Source organism: Paroedura picta, chromosome 16, assembly GCF_049243985.1.
Source record: "Paroedura picta isolate Pp20150507F chromosome 16, Ppicta_v3.0, whole genome shotgun sequence".
Classification (NCBI taxonomy): domain Eukaryota; kingdom Metazoa; phylum Chordata; class Lepidosauria; order Squamata; family Gekkonidae; genus Paroedura; species Paroedura picta.
The window spans coordinates 24923159-24943354 of record NC_135384.1 but is presented as its reverse complement, the minus strand read 5'-3'; the positions used below and the strand labels follow the sequence as shown (position 1 = coordinate 24943354).

Sequence of the window (20196 nt, the reverse complement as noted above, 5' to 3'; positions counted from 1 at the left end):
GTGGCTGTGTCACTGCTGTTTGAACCTGCCATTATTTATATACATGAATTTTAAAACTTAATTTTATCTTCTTTCATTACCAGGAGGGCTGTATAAAAATCTAATAAACCAACAAATAATGGAGAAAAGTGGAATATACATGCATGCATCGATACGCATACCTGTCTGGGGGCACAGATCCGGGCAAGGTTTTGACCTTGTTGGGTGGAAATCCACAGCCCCAAAGTCCTTTTTGGCACCTTATGTGCTAACATGCCATCTGTCTGACTTGGCAGCGTGCCCACCGATGGGATGGCAGCGCCCCCATCAACACAACGCCGGGCAAAGCGTCTCAATCAAATGCTTTCGACCACGGGAAGGAGATGGCTGCGAATGGGGCACACCCCCCCCCCGCTCAAGGCCAGGCAGTCGTGGGATAAATTGATCCTGCTAGACAGAGACCTGTGAATCCCCATTTTCCTAAAACCTCCCGGGAGATTTTGATCTCTGGCAGAAAAAGACTCTGGTTTCTAATGCTCCTGCAGCCCATTATCACAGAAAGCGGCGTGCAAAATGATATGCAGGGGGGGGGGGATGTTTTGTTTCTGGCTAACATGGTTTTTCGTGTGCATCAGTCTTCCGGCTGAGGTGCTCGGATCCAGTGACAGCAAACGATTTGTCTTTCGCCGCGGCGTTCTCATCCTCGGGTTCCTCCTCTCTCTATATCCTGCCGCTCCTTGTCTTCTCAAGCAAAGGGTAGAAAGGACCACCAGCTTGCAGTTGACTTAGGGGGATCCAGTAGGGTTTTGAAGGCAAGAGATTGGGAGAGGCTGGTTGCCATTGCTTGCCTCTGTACAGCAACCCTGGATTTCCTTCGTGGTCTAACACAGAAGCGGTCAACCTGTGGTCCTCCAGATGTCCATGGACTACGATTCCCATGAGCCCCTGCCAGCATTTTCTGGCAGGGGCTCATGTGAATCGTAGTCCATGGACATCTGGAGGACCACAGGTTGACTACCCCTGGTCTAACATCCAAACACTCACCAGGGCCGACCCAACTTAGCTTCTGAGATGGGGCAAGATCTTGGTCAGGGCAATGCTAATTGGGCTGGATGTATTCTGTGTATGTAGAATGGCACTGGCTAGTTATCAGCAAACAGATTGTCAGGGTAGTTATGCAGCAGAATCGGTTGCCTAAGGAGGCGGGGAGCTCCCCCTCTCTGGTGGTCTTCAAGCGGTGGCTGGAGAGATGCTTCTCATGGATGCTTGAGGCTGATCCTGCACCGAGCAGGGGGTGGGACTGTAGATAGGAGCAAACAAATTGTCAGAGCAGTTCAGCAGTGGAATTGGTTGCTGAAGGAGATGGGGAACTCCCCCTCTTTGGTGGCCTTCAAACTACAGCTGAATTGATGCTTCTCATGAACACTTGAGGCCGTTCCTGCACTGAGCAGTGGGTTGGACTAGATGGCCCTTAGGGAGCCTTCCCATTGTGGTTCTAATTCCTGCTTTCATTTTTTTAAAACCCAAGTCTCTCGTTCTCTCTCTCTCTCACTCTCACTGTGGTATAAAGAAAAAGGCATACCTGCATGGGGGCCGAGGTTGGAGACTGACTTCTAAAAAGAAATGGAAGCTGGGAATTTAGGGAAGCTGCTTCAAATCTCATTACAACCCTACAGTGATCTATCAATAGAGGAGGTTGAGAGGAGACAGGACGGCTCTCTTGAAGTATTTGAAAGGTTGTCGCTTGGAGGAGGGCAGGTTCCTGTGGGCAGCCGCAGAGAGGAACTGCAGGAATGGCTTTAAACTGCATGTAGAATGTTAGCAAGTGAGATATCAGGAAAATAATTCAAACCAGAGTAGTTCTGCAGTGGAGTCAGCTGCCTAAGGAGGTGGGGAGCTCTCCCTCACTGGCAATCTTCAGGCAGCGGCTGGACAGATACTTCTCCTGGATACTTGAGGCTGATCCTGCATTGAGTAGGGGGCTGGGCTAGATGGCCTTCATGGCCCCTTCCCACTCTAGGATTCTATGAGTCTAGTTCAGCAGTGGAACGGGCTGCCTAAGGAGGAGCTGAGCTCCCCCTGACTGGTGGTCTTCAAGCAGTGACTGGACAGATCCTTATCCTGGTTGCTTGAGGCTGATCCTGCACTGAGCAGGGGGTGGGACTAGGTGGCCTGCATGGCCCCTTCCCACTCTATGATTCTATCCTTCTGCAGTGGTGACACACAAGCTTGCCCCATGTCTTAAAGAAAAGTCGCTAACCCTCGAGACTACCAAAATGTGCCTGAGAACGCCTCTTTTTAGAAGACGGAACAGGCCACAGAGCCGAAATCCCCGGTATTGGGGAGTGGGATCTTTCAGAGCCTTCTCCAACTTATTGTTTCAGGTGCAGAATAACTTATGCAAAGCGGACACAAATTTGCCTAATTAAGCCCCAGGCCTGTTCCAAATCGCAGCTCTCTCTGTGTGGAGTCCTGCCCTGTGGCTTAAGCATCCAAAATGCATTTTAAGCAATTTCGCCCTCCGTCCAGTTCATTCGTTATCCCAATTTCTCTTAGAGCCTTCGGACAGGGATCGAGTCAGCTTAGGGCACCCGTCTCTCCCCTCCACTACCCCCACCCCAGAGGGGACGGGTGGCTCTCCGAGTTTAGCATTTGCTGAGTCACCGGGAAGCAAAGCGCACAGTCAGCTTTCAGATCCAGAGTCATTTGTGTCAAGGCAAGGGGCCAGGAGGGTGACCGGCCCGTGTGGACCCCTTGTGGGCAGCACATCAGTGCTCGGGGAAGTGAGAGGAGGGGCAGGAATGTCCACGAAGAGGAACTTGAAACTGCCCGATTGAAGGAGCCGTTTGGAGGTGCTGAGAATCTGCAGGCGCGCAAAAGCTAATTCCTCTGCTAACGGTTGCTTGCCACTGGGTTTTAATGAAACTTTTGTTCACTAAAGATGGCAGAGTGGGAGACAGAGAGGCACAACCGTGTGGGACACAATCCACCAGGAAGCAGCTGTGCACAAGTCTTATAGAAAGCCAAAGGATCTGCACCCCAGTTTTCCTCCTCCTGAGGTTTTTTACACGGCCTTCCCTTTCCTTGTTCGATGCCGATCGAGCGGCTGCCGTTCCCCTTTAAAGCAACGTCTGTCTTCTGCACTCTCGTTTCTGCTTTCTCGCCCTGCCAGTCCTTAATTAGATGGTTAGGCCTGGCTTTTCTCCCCAGTGTGGATACTTAGTGGTTTATAACATTGTTCTCCTATTTGAGGTGAGTTAGGCTGAGAGAGAGAGGGGGGGACCGGCCCAGGGTTGGTCAGTGAGCTCCCAAGGCAGAGCAAGGATTCATCCCTGGATCTTTCCAGTTCTAATGTGATGCTCTACCCACAGCACCATACAGCAGGGGGGGGGGCAAACTGTGGCTCTGCAGATGTCCATGGACTACAATTCCCATGAGCCCCTGCTGGCAGGTGAACTGATATCTGCGGTCCGAAGATCAGTTGTAAGAGTGGGATATTTCCCGCCGCTTCCTGGAAATTGGCAACCCTATCTTTGTGCTCCTGATAGCTGAAAATCTCCTTCCTTGCACTTGGTTAATTAGAATCTGCCAAGCTTCTCCATCTCTTCTTCCCCCGTTTCCTTCTGTATCCCTTCCCCTTTCCTTGGAGTTTTGTCTGTGCTTAGATCCTTCACTTGGGGCCTGCTTTGCTTGTTCCCCCGGCGTTCACTTTGCAGTTACTTCCTGCTGAAGCAAAGGTGCCTGCTCAGAGCCAGCGTGTCCGACTGAGACCTGAGTTCAGATCTCCCCTCTGGCCCGAAGCTTGCTGGGGGATCTTGGGCTGTCTGTTCTCTCTCTGCTCTACATCCCTCCCAGGGTTGTTGTAAGGAGGAAACAGAGAAGGGGGAGCTCCGTATGCCGCCCTGAGATATTTGGAGGGCGAGCAGGATTAACGTGCAAGATTTTCCGTGTTACATAATATTTGATCACATCCGGTTTGAGACGGGCCGTTGTTTTAAAAAGAAATGGAATCGGCTTGAGAGAGGAGGGTGGCCAACAAGCCTGGGGGGAAACGTCCTGCCCCCTTAACAGAGGCTTCACGGGCAGAGGGAGGCAGCTGAGACTTGTGCTGGCGGGGAGGTAAATAAAATCCTCAAAGGCCTCTATGGAAAGGACATGATATTTAAGGCTCTGAACATAACAGATTTCCTTCCTAGTTGACCTCCTTAAGTTGCTCCCTAAACCGATCCCATTTTTATCTTGCCTTCTCTCTAAGAAGACTTGGATACCTGGTTCTCCCTTAGTCTGTTTGTTGCTCACAGCAACCATGTCAGGTATATTAGAAACAGAGCAGCTGGGGACCTCAAGGGTCATCTAGGCACAGCTACCTTCTCCTGCAGAACCCCAGTGACTTCCCAGAGGGAGGCAAATAATTTCCAGGACCCCTGCCCAATCTGGCCTGGAGGGAAATTCCTTCCTGGCCCCCAAGAGGTGATCGGCATTACCCTGGGCTCGCAAGAACCGGCCACGAGAGCCGAGCCCCGGTTCATCCCTTCCTGCCCCCTCTCATGCTCTGCCTAAAATCATAGAATCAGCATTACTGTCTGACAGTCCCTTTGCCCCCACTTAAAGCCCTCCAGAGAAGGAGAAGCCCGCCACCTCCCGAGGACGCCTGTCCCTGTGAGGAACCGCTCGGTCAAAGAAATTCTTCCTGATGTTTAGCTGGATGTTAGATGGGCCGATAGAGAGGCTCTGTGGGGAGGGGAGAGCTGGCTTGCGACCTTGTTCTTTTTTTCGCCAGGCTGTTTCCAAAGAGGTTTGGCAGGTTTTCGAAAGAAGATAAAAACCTAGCAAACCTGCTCGCCGCAGGTGAAAGTGGGATGAATGTGCACACCCGGGATTCTTCTTTCAAATGCCCTTCTGCTCTCTGAAGCCCTACCTCTAGCCTGTTCCTGCAAAGCAGGCACCTGGCGGCTAATGAACTCCTGTATGCATGAGCTGAAAGGTCCCCCTCCCCAGTTAATAGCAGTGGCTCAGGACGGGGTCCTTTGAATAGGCCATAAAGACTTCGGAAGGTCAAAACCATCCTTTAGACTCCTGTTTTGACTGTGAAGCATGCAAACTGGATGGGGGGGCAGTGAGGGTGAGCAAGATCTTGGGGTCCTTGTTGGACTGCAAGTGAAATATGAGCAGGCAGTGTGATACGATAATAAAAAAGGCAAATGCAGTCTTGGGCTGTATCAACAGAGGCACCACATCGAAATTGCAAGATGTCATAGTCTCACTGTATACTGCATTGCTCAGACCTCACCTGGAGTACCTTGTGCAGTTCTGGAGGGGCTTGGGGATGTTCAGCCTGGAGAAGAGGAAGTTGAGAGGGGACAGGATGGCTCTTTTTGTTTGAAAGGCTGCCACTTGGAGGAGGGCAGGAAGTGGTTACTGTTGGCAGCAGAGGGTAGGACCTGCAGGAATGGGTTTAAACTTCACGTGGAATAATATTGACTAGATATCAGGGGAAAATGTTTTGCAGTTAGAGTAGTTCAGCAATGCAATGGGCTGCCTAAGGAGGTGGGGAGCTCCCCCTCACTGGCAGTCTTCAGGCAACAGCTGGACAGATCCTTATCCTGGATGCTTGATCCATCATTGAGCAGGGGGTGGGACTAGATGACCTGGATGGCCCCTTCCCACTCTAGGATTCTATGAGTCTAGTTCAGCAGTGGAATGGGCTGCCCAAGGAGGTGGGGAGCTCTCCCTCAAAGACTGTCTTCAAGCAGCGGCTGGGCAGATCCTTCTCCTGGATGCTGGAGGCTGATCCTGCATTGAGCAGGGGGTTGGACTGGCTGGCCTGGATGGCCCCTTCCCATTCTACGATTCTAGTTCTTCCTGGCAATTAATGTCCCCCTCTCTAGCTATCTATAAGACTTGCGGAATTCTATTTAAGCGTATCTGAAGAGGGGTTCATGCACATGAAAGCTTAAACCCAGAATGAAGTTTTGTCGGTCTTGAAGGTGCCTCTGGACTCTGACCCGCTTCCTGTGCTCCCTTCGCTGAGGACGGGCCTCCCTTCTGTATTCTTCCGCAGACAGCAACTTCCTCTTGGCCAACGCTCAGGTGCATCGCGGCTTCCCCATCGTCTACTGCTCGGACGGGTTCTGCGACCTCACCGGCTTTGCCCGGACGGAAGTCATGCAGAAGACCTGCAGCTGCCGTTTCCTCTACGGCACCGACACCAGCGAGACTGTCATGCAGCGGATCGAGAAAGTGCTGGAAGGGAAGCAGGAATACCAAACCGAAGTCTGCTTCTACAAGAAGAGTGGTGAGCTTTGGGGTCTCACGGGAGGGGGGCTATTCCAGATCTGTTGAATGTCCGGACTGGGGACTATTATTTGACCTGTGAGCAACTCCGGCCCAGCAGCCCACCAGGAAAAATCTCAGGAGCTTAAACGGTCCATCTATCCTTGATTACATGCCCCCCCTGAGAAGAGCCACATGACCCTTCTAAGTCTGTTCAAGTCAGGGGTCTTAGAAGGGCGTGATTCTGCTTTGGATGGCGCCATGTGCTTTATTATTGTTGTTTTTTTAAGTTGTATCCCCCAAACCTCCAAAGGTAGGCTAAAAAGATTGCGGTGATCTGTAAGAAGCTATCATGCCACTGTGCAGCCTCCATAGATTTTGGCTTTTATCTAAAGCAGGTGAGGGAGGAGAGGGATGCAGAGCAAGGAAAATATACACACTATTTTGCATAATTTATACCAGTTGCTAGTTATTTGTGGCACAAAGTTTCCCTTTTAACATTCATTTTCCACAACAGAATGGGCTCGTGGGGCATTATCAAAAATAAACATTCTGGATTCCACCTTTGCAGAAAGGACAAGTTTGGGGAGGGGCCCAGCTCCTAAATTTGCAGGGTGTCTATCGCTAGAAATGGATCGGTTTTCCAGCAACAAATTGTTTCTATCAGACTTTCTGTTTTCTCCTGAGAACAATTGCAGAAATAGCAACGGCTTTCTACCCTGGCCTTTGCAGGCATCAAAACTTCTCTCCTTCTGTAGCTGGTCATGACCTCCCAGGTGTACTCCTTTATGCCACACCTTGTAACATCAAGAAAGATGGGAAAACATGTCTCTAAAAAGCCAAATGCAATGATGTCATCGACTACCCATGACCACATGACAAATAATATTCTTTTTCTGCTGGTGAAGACCAGCCCATCCGTAGCTCTGCAGAGGATAACTTTGTAGCCCGGATTTCCAAGCAAACACTCCAGTACTGAGCGCTGTATTAATTTAGATCGTTTTAGGTCAGATCTCTGACCCCAAAGCAGCTTACAAAAATCACACTCCCCCACTGTAGTTCGCTTTCACAACAACAGCCTTGTGAGGTAGGTCAGACTGGGAGAGAGTCACCACCCTGAAGACACCTTAACCCCCAAAAGAGCTAAACCAAGAATATAAAGAACCTAATTCAAGGATAGGCAGAGAATTTATTGATATCGCCCTAGGTGCAGGTGTAAAAAGACCATAAGAACAGTGGCTCCCTTTTCTGAAAATCTCGAACAATTCCTGTGTGACAGTGTTAAATCCCTTAAGTCATTTCCACGGGGATATTTCCGTCAGCAGAGCACAGCTACTCCTGCACCATCCAGTACAGCCTTCAATGCTGCCTCTCGGGGACAGGAGAGCCCCCCACCCACCCACCACCGCATGAATGATGGGGAGTCCAGGTCAGCAGCAAGAGTGGAGAATCAGCAAAAGCTATCCCCACCCTTGCTTTAGGATGCTTTGGGCTGATCCTGCATTGAGCAGGGGGTTGGACTAGATGGCATGTATGGCCCCATCCAACTAAAAATGTTTCCCCACTGTTTTTTTTTAATGTTATGGTTACTCATGTCTTGACCTATCTCTCCCTCGTCGGTACAGGAACGGCCTTTTGGTGCCTGCTGGACATCGTACCAATCAAGAACGAGAAAGGCGAAGTGGTTCTTTTCCTCTTCTCCTTCAAGGACATCACCGAAAACCATGGAAGGAGCCACTCCAATGAAAAAAAGGAGGGTGAGGCTGGGGAGGGAAGGATGGAGGGAGGCACCGGAGTTAAGAAGCAAGTCAAAAGTCTCTAGGGCAGGGGCAGCCACACAGTGGCTCCAGAAGTCCCATGAGCTCATGGGAATTGTAGTCCATGGACATCAGGAGAACCACTGTTTGACCACCTCTGCTCTAGGGTCACAGGAGGTGAGAACCAAAGAGCCCGCAGAGCTATACATGATACTCCCCATGCCTTCTTGTCAAGCAAGGCCTAGAAAAAGTCCAATGGGCAGAGCTGGAGAGGGTGAAAGGAAGGAGCTCAGCTGTAGAGTCCACCTTCTGAAGCTGCCCTTTTCTCATGGGAGAATGATCCTTATAATTTGGAGATCAGCTGTAATTCTGGGAGAACTTCAGGCCCCACCTGGAGTTTAGGAACAACAGCAAAATGCAAAATCAAAATTAATTTCATTAGGACCTGTAACATGAACATAACTACCACAGCATTATATATTTAGTAAGAATAAGGATGTTAAAAACATTCCCCAGATTTTACATAGCATGATTTCAAATGGACAGTCCTCTCCCCGCTGTTACTGCTCCTTAATAATTAGGGGCTGAAACCGTTCATGAAGAGCGGCATCCAAAATATAAACGTTCAAAGACAGACTTCCGGATAAAGGCTGTTTCGACAGTCTTCCTCAGTTCGTTGCCAGTTTTCTTCTTCACGTGGAGCATTTCAAGCGTTGTTGTCAAACTTCAGTGGGATTCAAGCCTTGAACTTTGCAACAGGAAAATCCCTTCTGATCTTCTAGAATAACTCAATCTCTTGTGACGTTTATGCTACAGCTCCCAAGGAAATGAATTTTTGACTTTGCCTAACGCAATGTTATATTTTGTTTCAAAGTGGTTCATATGTTCCATGTAAAGTTGGGTAATGTTTCGATGTAAACCGCCCAGAGCTGCAAAGAATGGGCAGTATAAAAATCTAAACAAGCAAACAAACAAATAAATAAATATTTTGATTTTCTGCCCACCTGGACGCTGACATCTCTACTAGCTCATTAGAAGCAACCGTCCTTTATGTGATTAAGAATCCATCATTTTAGGATGGGGGGGGAGGCTGAGAGGCCACAGGAAGAACAGGAAGGACTCTTCGGGGGGGGGTACTGCACATCTGGGCTGAGGCCTACATAGATGTGAGCCGCCCTTTCCTGATACCAGAACAATGACTTCCGTTCCCTTCTTCTTTCTCCCCTTCCAGAAAAGCACAGGTGTAAGAAGGCCGGGAGTTCCCACCTGCGGGCGGCCAGGAGGCAGAGCCGTACCGCCCTGCACCACCTGGCCAGCCAGTTCACCAAAAAGGACCGGACGGAGATGAAGATAAACAGCGTAAGGATGACCTGCTTCCCTTCTTCTTGTGAAGAGAGTGAGGTCGAGGTATCCCGATGATCCTTCTTCTTACAACTTTGTGTTTGCGATTATTGGCACGGGGCTGAGGCACTAAATATACAGTTCAAACACTATAAACCATTTTGTTCTCAACTGGCAGTAGGCTGCAGGGTGGGGGTGGAATGATGCCCTCAAGGTTACCAAGAGATAGCCTGCCAGTTTGGTGGATCTCCAGATTACAACCATCAGTCCCCTGGAGAAAACGGATGCTTTGGAGGGTGGACTTTTGGGCAGGCTTTTTCAACCTGGGTTTCGTGAAACCCTGGGGTTTCTTGATGGCCCTGCAAGGGTTTCCCAAATGGGTGGGAGTTAATTAATTTTTCTGTATTTCCCCACCCACACCCGCTTCTATCCTTTCTCATACCTGCTAGGGCAGTGGTTCTCAACCTGGGGGTCGGGACCCCTTTGGGGGTCGGTTGACCCTTTCACAAGGGTCATGGCAGGGTGGCTGGGGGGGGGCACCATCCACACAACAGCCTTGTGGGTCAGATCGAGATGGAGCATTTGTCTGTGTGGCGCAGCGGAAAAGAGTGAGATCGGCATGGTGGGACAAGAGGCAGAACTGAACTGAGAAACCCCAGGAAAAAACTATTTATATACAATCCTGAACCATGGATCTTCACGCCATTGGTCAATTTTGGTTTAATTTCTGTGGAAGAACCCTTGCATCATTTTATGGTTGGGGGGTCACCCCGACATGAGGAACTGTATTAAAGGGTCGCGGCATTAGGAAGGTTGAGAACCACTGGGTTAGAAGAAGGGGAAGGAATGACCCATCCTTTTGTCTCCTAATTTGCATCTCTAAGGAAGAGGGGAGGTATTGGGTAAACATCCACCCCATTTTTTCTACAGCTCAAGGGGGGAAATGACCACTTTTGTAATTTGGGCAGCAGCCAAGGGCTGCAGTGTTCCCAGCATTAAGCTTGTCACTTTGCGGCCGGCTAACGCAGTAGCCTCTCTAGAAGGTCACCTTGCAACAGCAGGATTTACTCTCAGTAGGATTCAGCATTTTCTCCCATTTGCAGAAGTGCCCCAGGCCACGTGTATCTTTGGGGTCCATTGCTGGAAAAGATGGGCGGTAAACAAGAGTTGCAAATGCCTGATATCCTAACGAGGACACTGTGATGTTCTGACGGTTGGGATATTTCGTTAATCCTGTGAGAGTTTGCCCAGTTCTAGAAGCACAATACAGAGGGCCAGCATGGTGCAGTGGTTAAGACTGAGCAGCGGCTGCCCAGCTGGGTGGCCATGGGCTAGTCACAGCCCTGATAGGGCTGTTCTCACGGAGCAGTAATGTCAAGGCTCTCTTTCAGCCTCACCCACCTCACAGGGTGCCTGTTGTGGGGAGAGGAAAGGGAGACAATTGCAAGCCGATCCAAGTAGTTCAGCAGTGGAGTTGGCTGCCTAAGGAGGTGGGGAGCTCCCCCTCACTGGTGGTCTTCAAGAAGCGGCTGGACAGATCCTTCTCCTGGATCCTTTAGGCTGATCCTGTATAGGGCAGGGGGTGGGACTTGATGGCCTGTAGGACCCTTCGGGCTCTAAGATTCTATGATTCTAAGCAGCAACTGAACAGATACTTATCCTGGGTGCTTTAGGCTGATCCTGCATTGAGCAGGGGGTTGGACTAGATGGCCTCTCGGTACCCTTCCAGCTCTATGATTCTATTCTAAGGGAAACATGAGACCTTCTCCCACAGGATTGCAATATGTGGCTGGCAGAGGGCTCGGGAGGTTTATTTGTGGTCAGGGAAGTGTTCTGTTCAGGGCCGAGGTGAGCGGACTGTGGGTTTTGTCTTGTTTTCCCCCATATTGTTCTCCGCCATGCTTAGTTTAACATGAAATCGGGGTGCTGTCAGACTAGTTGCTGGGCATTCAACTAGGCTTCTTTTCAGGGATCGCTTCCCAAATTGCAAACCCAGTGCTGGCCAAGATTCTCTCTCTCTCCCCCATTCCCACCGTGTCCTCTTTTCATCCCGGGTCCTTTCCGTACGCAAGGCGAAGCAGAGCGCCGGATTGCAAAGATTTCTTTCCGGATGGCGCATCCAAGAGCTGCCTTTTTTGGCTTTGCGACCGGGAATGGTGTGGAGGGGTTGGGGGGAGGGGAGGGGTTGGCAGCAGTTGGAAGCCCACCCTAGCGTGAAGCCCCCACCAAGCGCTCTGTTCCCTCGGAGGCTCTTCCTGCCTTGACAGCTGTTTTCCCCCCCGATGACCCAATGCCAAGGCAGATTAAACAGCTTTGGGCTGCATGAGGGAAGGGTGGCTGCTGGGGGGGAGGGAGGGAGCGTTGAACAACAACTTCAGCGGCTGCTCTTGCGAGCCACCCTTTCCATTTACAGGCCGGGTCAACCCCTTCCGTGCCACCCGCAAATCCAGAGATGTGCTTACCGTAAGCTGATAATGGTGGCCAACTCCCGCAAGGGGGGTCGGGTTCCCGATCCTTATCCATCCTCTGTAGGATAAAGCACTTTGGGGGGGAAATGCACAACAAGGAAGTGGGGCTGAGCCTATGGTGGAGGGAGGATTACCCCAGGGGTTGAGGGCGGTGGAGCATGAGGGGCCCCCACAATGCTCTCTGCTCACCGATTACCAAAAATGTGAGGCAGTGCCACATGGTACTGAGGACAGAATACATAGAATCATAGAATCATAGAGTTGGAAGGGGCCACACAGGCCATCTAGTCTAACCCCCCCCCCTGCTCAATGCATAGAATCCTAGAATCATAGAATCATAGAATCATAGAGTTGGAAGGGGCCATACAGGCCATCTAGTCCAACCCCCTGCTCAATGCATAGAATCATAGAGTAGGAAGGGGCCAGACAGGCCATCTAGTCCAACCCCCTGCTCAATGCATAGAATCATAGAGTTGGAAGGGGCCACACAGGCCATCTAGTCCAACCCCCTGCTCAACGCAGGATCAGCCCTAAGCATCCTAAAGCATCCAAGAAAAGTGTGTATCCAGCCTTTGCTTGAAGACTGCCAGTGATTGCTTACTTCTGCTTTGTCCTCAAAACAACTATATACGTTAGGTTTGTGTCTGACCAAAAGTCACCCACTGAGTGTCCATGTATGACTTGATTTTTTTACCCTGGGTCTCCTCCATCTAAGTCCAGAAGTACAACTGGTGTATCTGACTGGGGCCATTTTTGGCAATTTGATTTGAGTTCTCAGACATTTTGCCCCAGGCTTTTTAAATAGTTCTGCTCCTCAATCACGTTATCCATGTCATAAAAAGATCATGGCGGAATTTTCCCCGCAACCATTTAGTGCTCGGTTTGCGGTGAGTCCACGTTTCCTGTGCCCTAGTTAAGACTGGTTTGTAAACACTCTTTTCAGTCCTTCTGCCCTCTTCGCCATAGTAAAATGGAACGCATAAGGCTTTCTTTGCTGTACTTTCCCCCAGCCTGATTTGCCCATCAAAGGAATCGTCCTTCCCACCACCCTTCTTGGTCAGAGGAGGGGCAAGAGGTGTGCAGCAGCGGGAAGGAGGAGGAAAGTTTAGGGAAATATTTTCCATACCCTGTTAATGCCCTCCTCCAAACCAGTGGCTCCCTGGCACTACAAGTACCACAGCCTGGCATGAGTGTGTGTGTGTGTGCAGGGGGAGCTTGGCAGATCCTGGGACTCACATGCCAAAGGCTTTCTGCCGTTTCTGCCTTTTGAAAACCCCCTCCCCCTCCTGCATCCCATCATGTCAATCTACAGGATTTACATGAGAATAGCCTACTGGCTTGAGTGCATTTACTCCTGTGTCAATCACAGGATGCTCTCAGAAGCCCACTCTGAAGCACAAAAGGTAATTTATTTGCTAAATCACTTGGCCACAGAGATTTGTGAGCTGCCCGTTGTGCGCTCACCATACCCGGGCCCTTACTCTGCAGGACCTGGGTGGCGCCCACCCTACGGAGAACCCTGGCCTTACCCAGGGCCCTAGGCCACCCCCACCCCCACCCGCAAAGAATCACAGCAGTGGGGACCTCCACACTGCTGTACAGCTGGCAGTAAGGCGAGCGAGCGCTGCGGCAAGGAGAAGATGGCATCATGGCAGGGGCCGGTACCCGGAGGGTAAACAAAAGAGCTTGCGGGAGAAGCTGCCTTTTGTGAGGCATGCCAATCTCAGAATTGGACCAATCGGGACCCTTATGCACAGCGATGTGCCCACCCCCACCAAATGTTCCTCCACAATCTTTGCATTTGATGGGCAAGGACGGTGCTGTGAAGGAAACAGCTTGTTGCAGAACTGAGAGGCATGAAGCACTGCAAGTAATGACACTCAAACAAAGAGAAACTCTGAATTAACCTTTGGAAGGAGAAAAGGCCAGGATCTCTATTTTGCGGTCAATCCCCTATTGAGCATATCAAGCATGTTGACCTATTTAGCATGCGGGTAATCCGAGGGAAGGTGTAAGAGCGTTGTAAGTGCCTCTGGGCACTGCTGCAATTTCCTCCCAAATCTCGCCGAATCTTATCCGCCCACCAGCAAGCCTCTGTTAGTATCTCACAATTTAGAAACTTCATGCAATGGCAAAAAGCAGAGGGAGCCAAACCTTGCATCTTCCTCCCTTAAAATGTATAGAAGAGACAGCGGATTGGTCAGTGAGTCAAGCTAGGATCTGGGAAAGGAGGGGGAAATCCACGCTCAGCCACAAGGTCCCCAAATCCTTTTTTTTGGAAATGCCGAGAGCTGTGGTTCTCAACCTGAGGGTCAGGACCCCTTTGGGGGTCGAATGGCCTTTTCACAGGGGTCGTGGCAGGGCAAGCAGCTTGGCCGGGGGAGGGGGGACAGCCACACAACAGCCTTGCGGGGTAGATTGAGACAGAGCGTTCGTCTGTCTGGAGCAGCGGAAAAGAGCGAGATCGGCATGGTGGGACAAGAGGCAGAACCGAACTGAGAAACACCAGGAAAAAGCCAATTTATATACAACCATGAACAATGGATCTTCATGCCATTGGTCAGCTTTGGTTTAATTTATGTGAAAGAATCCTTGCATAATTTTAGGGTTGGGGAACCGTATTAAAGGGAGGTTCCTCACAACCTGAGGAACTGTATTAAAGGGAGGAGGGAAGATTGATCTCTTCATTCTGTAGGGATGCCAGCCTGCAGGTGGGACCTGGGGATCCCCCAGAATGACAGCTCATCCTCAGACTACAGAGAGGATGGACAGGGTAGAAGGGGTTTCCAAAGTGGCAAAACAGCCCTGTCTTGCAGGCCCCACAGAATAGCTTTAAAAGGTAACAACTGGGGAAGGCACTGGCAAACCACCCCGTATTGAGTCTGCCATGAAAACGCTAGAGGGCGTCACCCCAAGGGTCAGACATGACCCAGTGCTTGCACAGGGGATACCTTTACCTTTACCCACAGGGCCTTGATCAACCCCGCTCCAGGGTCCATCATGGATCCCGTTGAGCAGACGCATGCTGTAAATTTCACACTCAGGACTCACTTCCCAAGTTCACAGAGTCCCAATTCAGGTCAGGAAGACAGCACCCAGGGAGAAGATCACCACACACTCTGCCAGCAATTTTCCAGACCAAAATCAGCTCCCCGAAACCACAATTTGTCCCGCTGAGGAACCTTATGTCTAAGCCAGGGGTAGTCAAACTGCGGCCCTCCAGACGTCCATGGACTACAATTCCCATGAGCCCCTGCCAGCGCTGGCAGGGGCTCATGGGAATTGTAGTCCATGGACATCTGGAGGGCCGCAGTTTGACTACCCCTGGTCTAAGCCGTACCTCACTCCCCTGACAGGGGCAACTGTAGCCTCCCAGCCCACTTCAGGTATTGCATTTACGATTATGTTTTACCTGTCTATAGCTTTGCCATGATATGAACCACCCTGAGCCCTTGGGAAGGGTGGCATAGAAGCGTAATTAATCAGCCAATCAATCGATTGACTAATTAAGCTCTCGCGTGTTCAATGAAGCTGGTGTCTCTCCTGCCCTTCAGGACGCCTTTGAAAACAGGACCTCAGTGCCGGAGTACAAAATCGCCTCGGTGCAGAAGTCGTGCTTCATCGTCCTCCACTACAGCATCTTCAAGGCCCTGTGGGACTGGCTCATCCTCCTGGCCACCTTCTACGTGGCTGTCACCGTTCCGTACAACGTTTGCTTCACCGACTCCGACGACAGCTTGGTGACAGCACGCAGCACCATCGTCAGTGATATCGTCGTGGAGATGCTTTTCATCGTTGGTGAGCGTGGCAAAAAAAGGGTCTTCTCCTGGAGGGCGGGACCTTCAGCGGAGGGTCGCGGATCTCGGGCTCAGCCCAAAGTGAGGGGAACAAAACGTGACATCGAGGTTTTTAAATGCAACCTTAAACACTGTTTGAAAGCAATGCTCTGCAAATCCCGTTAGTGATCGCTCCCTGAAAGAGCTCAGGGGGCCTAGAACAGGGGTAGTCAACCTGTGGTCCTCCAGATGTTCATGGACTACAATCCCCATGAGCCCCTGCCAGCAAACGCTGGCAGGGGCTCTTGGGAATTGTAGTCCATGGACATCTGGAGGGCCGCAGTTTGACTACCCCTGGCCTAGAGAATTCTGGAAACATAAGTATCCCACCTGGCAGGGGCTCATGGGAATTGTAGTCCACAGACATCTGGAGAGCCCCAGTTTGGCCACCCTGGTTTAGAGCCTCATGTAAGTATAGTCACACGCTTGTAAGGCCACTGGATTCAATAGATCTAGTAGGGCATAAATCTGTTGATTTCAACAGATCTTCACATTCCCAGAGAATCATGAAAATCAACACTTCCCTGGGAGGAGAGCCCTATTGAATAGACCTGCGTAGGATTTGGAGTAAACCTTAAAGTTGCTCTGTAGCCAGTTCTTTTTATATAGATTGCATCCATGGTTGTGGGCTGGAATGGAGCCACTATGTTCAGAGGCAGTCTACCTCTGATTACCAATTACTAGGGGAAGTTCAGTACAGGGCTACCTCCACTTGGCTTTGTTTATGAGTTTCCTAGAGCCAGTGTGGCGTAGTGTAGTGGTTAAGAGGGGTGACTTCTAATCTGGCCAACCAAGTTTGATTCTCTGTTCTTGTTCCACATGCAGCCAACTGGGTGACCTTGGGCTTGTCAAAGTTCTCTCAGAGCTCTCTCAGCCCCGCCTCCTTCACTGGGTGTCTGTTGTGGGGAAAGGAAGGGAAGGCGAATGTTAGCTGCCTCGAGACTCCTTTGGGTAGAGAAAAACAGCATCTAAGAACCAACTCTTCTTCAGTAATATCAGGGCTCTCTCAGCCTCCCCTCCCTCACAGGGTGTCTGTTGTGGGGAGAGGAAAGGGAAGGCAACTGTAAGCCACTTTGAGACTCCTTTGGGTAGAGAAAAGCAGCATATAAGAACCAACTCTTCTTCTTCTTCAGTAATATCAGGGCTCTCAGCCTCCCCTCCCTCACAGGGTGTCTGTTGTGGGGAGAGGAAAGGAAAAAGGAATGTAAACCACTTGGAGACTCCTTTAGGTAGTGAAAAGCAGGGTATAAAAACCAACTGTGGGGAGAGGAAGGGAAGGGGATTGTAAGCCACTTGGGCCCTGGTCTGACCCCAAATGTTCTTTCTCCTGTTCTTAAGATGAGATGTGGGGCTTATCATTCCTTTGGGCCTCTCTTCCACATCCTGGTAGACTATGCAGGATTTGCGCTGCTGGTGTGATCACTGCTGTGTTTTAACCCATCACTTTTCTTTCTCTGTAGACATCATCTTGAACTTCCGGACCACGTATGTCAGCCAGTCAGGCCAGGTGGTTTACGACAGCCGGTCCATCTGTCTCCACTACGTGGCCACGTGGTTCTTCGTGGACTTGATTGCGGCCTTGCCCTTTGACCTCCTGTATGCCTTCAACGTCCCCGTGGTAAGTAGCTCTTCAAGCGTGGTCATCTTGGACTTCTCAGCATTGTCCCGCGTCAAAGTCACATGCACTGGATAAAGTAGCATATAAATGTTTAAAAGTTGCTGTGGAAGGAAAGTGCTTTAATTCTGTGTGTGTGATTGGAGGGGGAGAGGTGGTCAGAGCTGGCAACCCTACGTGGGTACCCAAGAGCAGAGCATCTGCTTTGCACGCACAAGGTCTCAGGTTTGATTCCCGGCATCTCTGGTTGAAAGGATCAAATAGTTGGTAATTTGAGAAACCTCATGGGTCATCTAGCCCAACCCCCTGCACGATGTGAGTGTCCTGCATAGTAGCAGGGGGTTGGACTAGATGACCCACGAGGTCCCTTCCAACTCTATGATTCTATGATTCTGCCTGGGATCCCGGGGAGCTGCTGCCAGTCAGTGTCGGCAATATGAAGTTCGACGGGCCGAGGGGCCTGACTCAGTCGAAGGCAGCGTCATGTTGACACGATGCAAATAGGTACCTATCAGCTTCAGGGAAAGGCGTGTTGCTACAGCATGGGAGAGGAGACTGGGGACCGGTAGAGAAGTTGTGCGGAGAAGCCACCTACACAGTCTAATTTATCCAGTGACACAAATCCCAGCTTAGCGCTGGATCCTGCATCAGTAAAGAAGGAGGGCTGGTTCTGCAGGCATCGGAACCAAAGTGAGGGCCTTCGAGTGTGGTCACGCAGCCCCATTCTACGTGGGGAAGTTGCTTTTGGGTCAAAAATCTGTCAGAGGCCCTTAATACGTTTCCGTTTGCTTTGTTGGAAGGGATTTGCTTTGTTGGAAGGAAAGTGAGCCAGATCAGGGATTCAGGTCAAAAAACTTTGAAACCTGCCCCAGACATTCCAGAGGGAAGGAGTTCCCAAGGATGCCAACCTCCAGGTGGGACCTGGGGGTCCCCCAGAATTATTGCTTACCTCCAGGCTACAGAGGTCAGTTTCCCTGGAGAAAATTGATTATTTGGAAGATGGACTCCGTGGCCTTATACTCCACGGAGGTCCCTGTCCTCCCTGGACTCTGTCCCCAAATCCCCAGGTGTTTCCCAACCCTGGACCAGGCAACCCTATGTCACATCCCTGGTCGCCCATCGGTGGCTATTCCACAGAGCAGGGGCATCTGCTGCTAACTCTCCATTTTATCTGGGGCACCTGAGCTCTGTAGTGTGGAAAGGAAATGTAATTCCAGGGGATCTCCTGGTCCCACCGAGAGGTTGGCTTGGCACCCCTGTCTTCAGCACCTTTGGGGGTCAAACGACCCTTCCACAGGGGTCGCGGCAGGGCAAGCAACTTGGCCGGGGGGGGCCATCCACACAACAGCCTTGCGGGGTCGATCGAGACAGAGCGTTCGTCTGTCTGGAGCAGCGGAAAAGAGCGAGATCGGCATGGTGGGACAAGAGGCAGAACTGAACTGAGAAACCCCAGGAAAAACCCAATTTATATACAGTCATGAACAAGGGATCTTCACGCCATTGGTCAGTTCTGGTTTAATTTCTGTGAAAGAACCCTTGCATAATTTTATGATTGGGCGTCACCACAACATGAAGAACTGCATTAAAGGGTCGTGGCATTAGGAAGGTTGAGAGCCACAGGCTTAGACCATTGATCTGATCCAGCAGGGCTCTTCTTAAGTCCTTCTTTCCCCCCCCCTGCCTCCCCCTTTCCTAGACCTATCTGGTGCACTTGTTGAAGACAGTCCGCCTCCTCCGTTTGCTTCGCCTGCTCCAGAAACTGGACCGCTACTCCCAGTACAGTGCCATGGTCCTCACGTTGCTCATGTCCATGTTTGCCCTCTTGGCGCACTGGATGGCCTGCATCTGGTATGTCATTGGACGGAAGGAGAGCCACGACCCGGTGACCTGGGACATTGGTGAGTTTCAAGGGGGGAGAGGAAACTCTGCTTTACTGGAATGCCAGGGCCAAGTGAGAGGCGACTGGCTTCGTTTACGGAGTCCCTTGGTGGTATGAAATGTATTTTGGGGAGGCCAAGCAAGATGATGGCTATGAAAGAAGTGGGGCTTGTTCTGGAGCATCCAGAACATCCAGAGCACCCACAACCTTCGGTACAGAAGTTTCTGTTTCTTTCGTCTGGGCTGAGCACTGAGCAAGCAGTTCTGCAAATTTGCGGGACAGTTTAGTTTGAACTGGGCACCAGCTAGTTGTGGCTATGGCTCCATGTTTAACAGTCCCTGTTTTGTGTATGGAAGGTTCTTGATTCCATCATGTAATAAGTGATGGGGCTGGGAGAGCCCGTGAGAAGAGACACGTGACCCCGAATCTGATTCAATAATAAGGCATTTTCCTATGGAGGATATTGGCTAGCACCCATGCCACCACTAACTCAGTCTCCATCCCTAGAATAAGTTGCACAACTTGTTGTTTTAAATTTTTTAATGGGGTAAGTTGTATAATCTAAGCATACATGTGATATATTTTTTTTAAGTGTCTGGCTTAAACTCATATTAATCTTTCATGGAAAGTACAAAGCCATACTGCAGGGGAAGAGCCCAGTGTGAATAGGGTTGCTTATCTCCAGGTGGTAATAATACACACAGGAAGATATGCGCAAACAAGGAAACCCCCTGTGACTCAATAAATCCTGCAAGTTTCCGAAGACTTTGTTTCAACTGCAATAATACAGTCTAGTAGTTCAACTGGAGGTCAACTTTAAAACAAGCGAGAAGAAAAGTATCTTGTCTTCAACATCTTTAATAGGAATCATCTAACACAACCGAGTCCAGTATCCTAGGTTTGAAACTAGTTTCGTTGAACTTCCTCAGTTGGATGATAGTTGCTGTAAATTTCGAAGAATCATATTTCATCATTCTGTAATCACAATAAACTAAAAACAGCCACAAAGTGTGTGCTAAAAATGCAAAAAATAAATTCAGGCAGAGCT

General features: G+C 50.3%; 1 protein-coding gene across 3 annotated transcripts in view; it reads left to right on the top strand.

Annotated features, from left to right (window-relative positions):
- Nucleotides 1-20196, top strand: part of KCNH4 (potassium voltage-gated channel subfamily H member 4) — a 51914-nt gene that overhangs the window by 9283 nt on the left and 22435 nt on the right. For 2 of the 3 annotated variants that reach the window (XM_077314306.1, XM_077314308.1), the window contains exons 2-7: nt 6041-6274; nt 7878-8009; nt 9241-9416; nt 15373-15616; nt 17115-17272; nt 18966-19167. In XM_077314306.1, the coding sequence (XP_077170421.1) occupies nt 6041-6274; nt 7878-8009; nt 9241-9416; nt 15373-15616; nt 17115-17272; nt 18966-19167 (1146 nt within the window). The remainder of the gene's footprint in view (nt 1-6040; nt 6275-7877; nt 8010-9240; nt 9417-15372; nt 15617-17114; nt 17273-18965; nt 19168-20196) is intronic. The other variant, XM_077314307.1, reaches the window with a different exon arrangement.